The 1,808-nt window shown below is 32.9% G+C and overlaps 1 protein-coding gene across 1 annotated transcript; it reads left to right on the top strand.

The window, feature by feature from the left end:
- The first annotated feature begins 343 nt into the window (after window positions 1-343).
- LOC139514779 (uncharacterized) lies at window positions 344-1,596 on the top strand. The gene is made up of 2 exons (XM_071304411.1): window positions 344-614; window positions 1,211-1,596. Exons 1-2 carry the CDS (start codon window positions 437-439, stop codon window positions 1,579-1,581), a joined length of 549 nt encoding a protein of 182 aa, XP_071160512.1. The 5' UTR covers window positions 344-436; the 3' UTR covers window positions 1,582-1,596.
- The last annotated feature ends 212 nt before the right edge of the window (window positions 1,597-1,808 follow it).

The raw sequence follows: 1,808 nt of genomic DNA, 5'->3' as shown, positions 1-1,808 counted from the left end.
TTAGAGTTTACAAGAGAAATAGATGAATTTGTATGAAAAATTGTGAATAAAAATTGTGAATGTGTCAAAAGCAACAACCCGACCAAAAAGCAGAAAACAGCCGGAGGCTGATTGTTGCGAATCTTCTCTCGACCATGACTGAGTTCTTTAATCTCTAACTATTGTTGCAAATTCACGTAAAACACTCTCTTTGTTCCATAGGATCGATCCCTGTTGTTCCAGGATAGAACTGAAATCAATACATTGACACGCAACTGAAATTTGATGCATAAAATATAACACGTGTTGCCAAGGTATAACTTATCCACATAATACATTCAACGTATGTTGTTATAAAACAAAACAGACCACCAAAAACAACCAAGAACTCCTACTTTTCACATTTCATTTCATCAAAAGTTCATAATTATTCTGAAAAAGAATTTTGGACTGGAAAATGTTGATGTTGATTTTCTGTAGTGTACTGTGTTTCTGGTGTGTAGCTAATGGAGTTCGAGCCCCTGTGTATGCTGAAGTTGATCTTGGTAAAGGCAATGGAGACGAACTTGCTGGCATGCGAGAGAGCATTGCGTCAATGAAGTCTGATATTGAATCTTTAAAGCACAGAAAGAGAGGTTAGTAACATAAAGGGTATAAGTTGTAGAATAGGAAAAGCCTCCGACTTTCTGAGCAGCTGAAAAGTTAGTCAATTTTTAGCTTTTAATGAAGCAGTTGTTAACTTATATTTTGTTTGTCATGATGTTGTCTATATTTCTACGACTTTAAAATATATTAATGAATGCCTTGATATCGTGTAACTCTTACAGAAAAGCATTTTAATAACCCATCTGACATTGGTGTCAATATTGCATTTAGTAGTTTCGTAAAATGGTGTAAATCTGATCTATTTCCACGTTCTAACAATGAGAATAGAAAAGTATGCCCCTTAAAAATGCTTTCTAGTTGATGTTTTCATAAAAGTATTTTACATAAATTGCATTATAGATATTTATTTTTTACCATTGATATGATCGAATCTTGTCTCTCATTTCCACAAAATAAAAACCACGCATACTATTTTCTTTGCTGCATTGTTGAAATGCAATAAATCGTACAATTATAGCAAATTAAAAATAGATTTGAAAAAGAAATATATACATAAAACTATTTCCACGGGTTAAATAGAAGAAAGTGATGTGTCTCATTTTATATTATTATTTGTTTTTTGTAGTTTCCATGGTAGCATGTTTACAAGGATCATTTACGGCTAGTGGCGCTGGATCAGTGCTACAGATACTTGACATAAAAACAATATATGGTATTACACCGTCATCTCAGTATAGAAACGGGATCTTTACTTGCAAGGATCGTGGTCTGTACATGGTATTTGCTACGGTTACTTCTATCAAAACTTCGTTCAAAATAATGAGAAATAAAACGTCAGTATCAAGGGGATTTATTGGAGGTAATAGTGGACATTATAGCTCTGGATCTTCCATAGCATTCGTACAGTTGGACGAAAAAGACCAGATTTCAATACAAGCTGATAAACAAATGACGATCGGGGACCGTTCATGTTTTGGAGTGATAAAGATTGATTAAAAATCTATAACTTGACTGTTTTTGTGTGTAAATATTTTTTATCATTAATTATAATTCGTTTATTTTCCAATTGTTTACAGGAAGCAAATTCTTGAGTAGGACAAAAACACATAAGAACTCATCTCCAATTAGTTCAGTGATTGTCCTTTGTAGCTGTTTAGCATATTGTTTTTCGTTCATTATTTTATACATAATTTAGGCCGCTTTTTTCCCCGTTTGTATTCTCT

Source organism: Mytilus edulis, chromosome 3 (assembly GCF_963676685.1).
Source record: "Mytilus edulis chromosome 3, xbMytEdul2.2, whole genome shotgun sequence".
In the NCBI taxonomy this organism is placed as follows: domain Eukaryota; kingdom Metazoa; phylum Mollusca; class Bivalvia; order Mytilida; family Mytilidae; genus Mytilus; species Mytilus edulis.
Note: the sequence above shows the minus strand (reverse complement) of the source record. Positions and strands in the feature narration are given on the sequence as shown.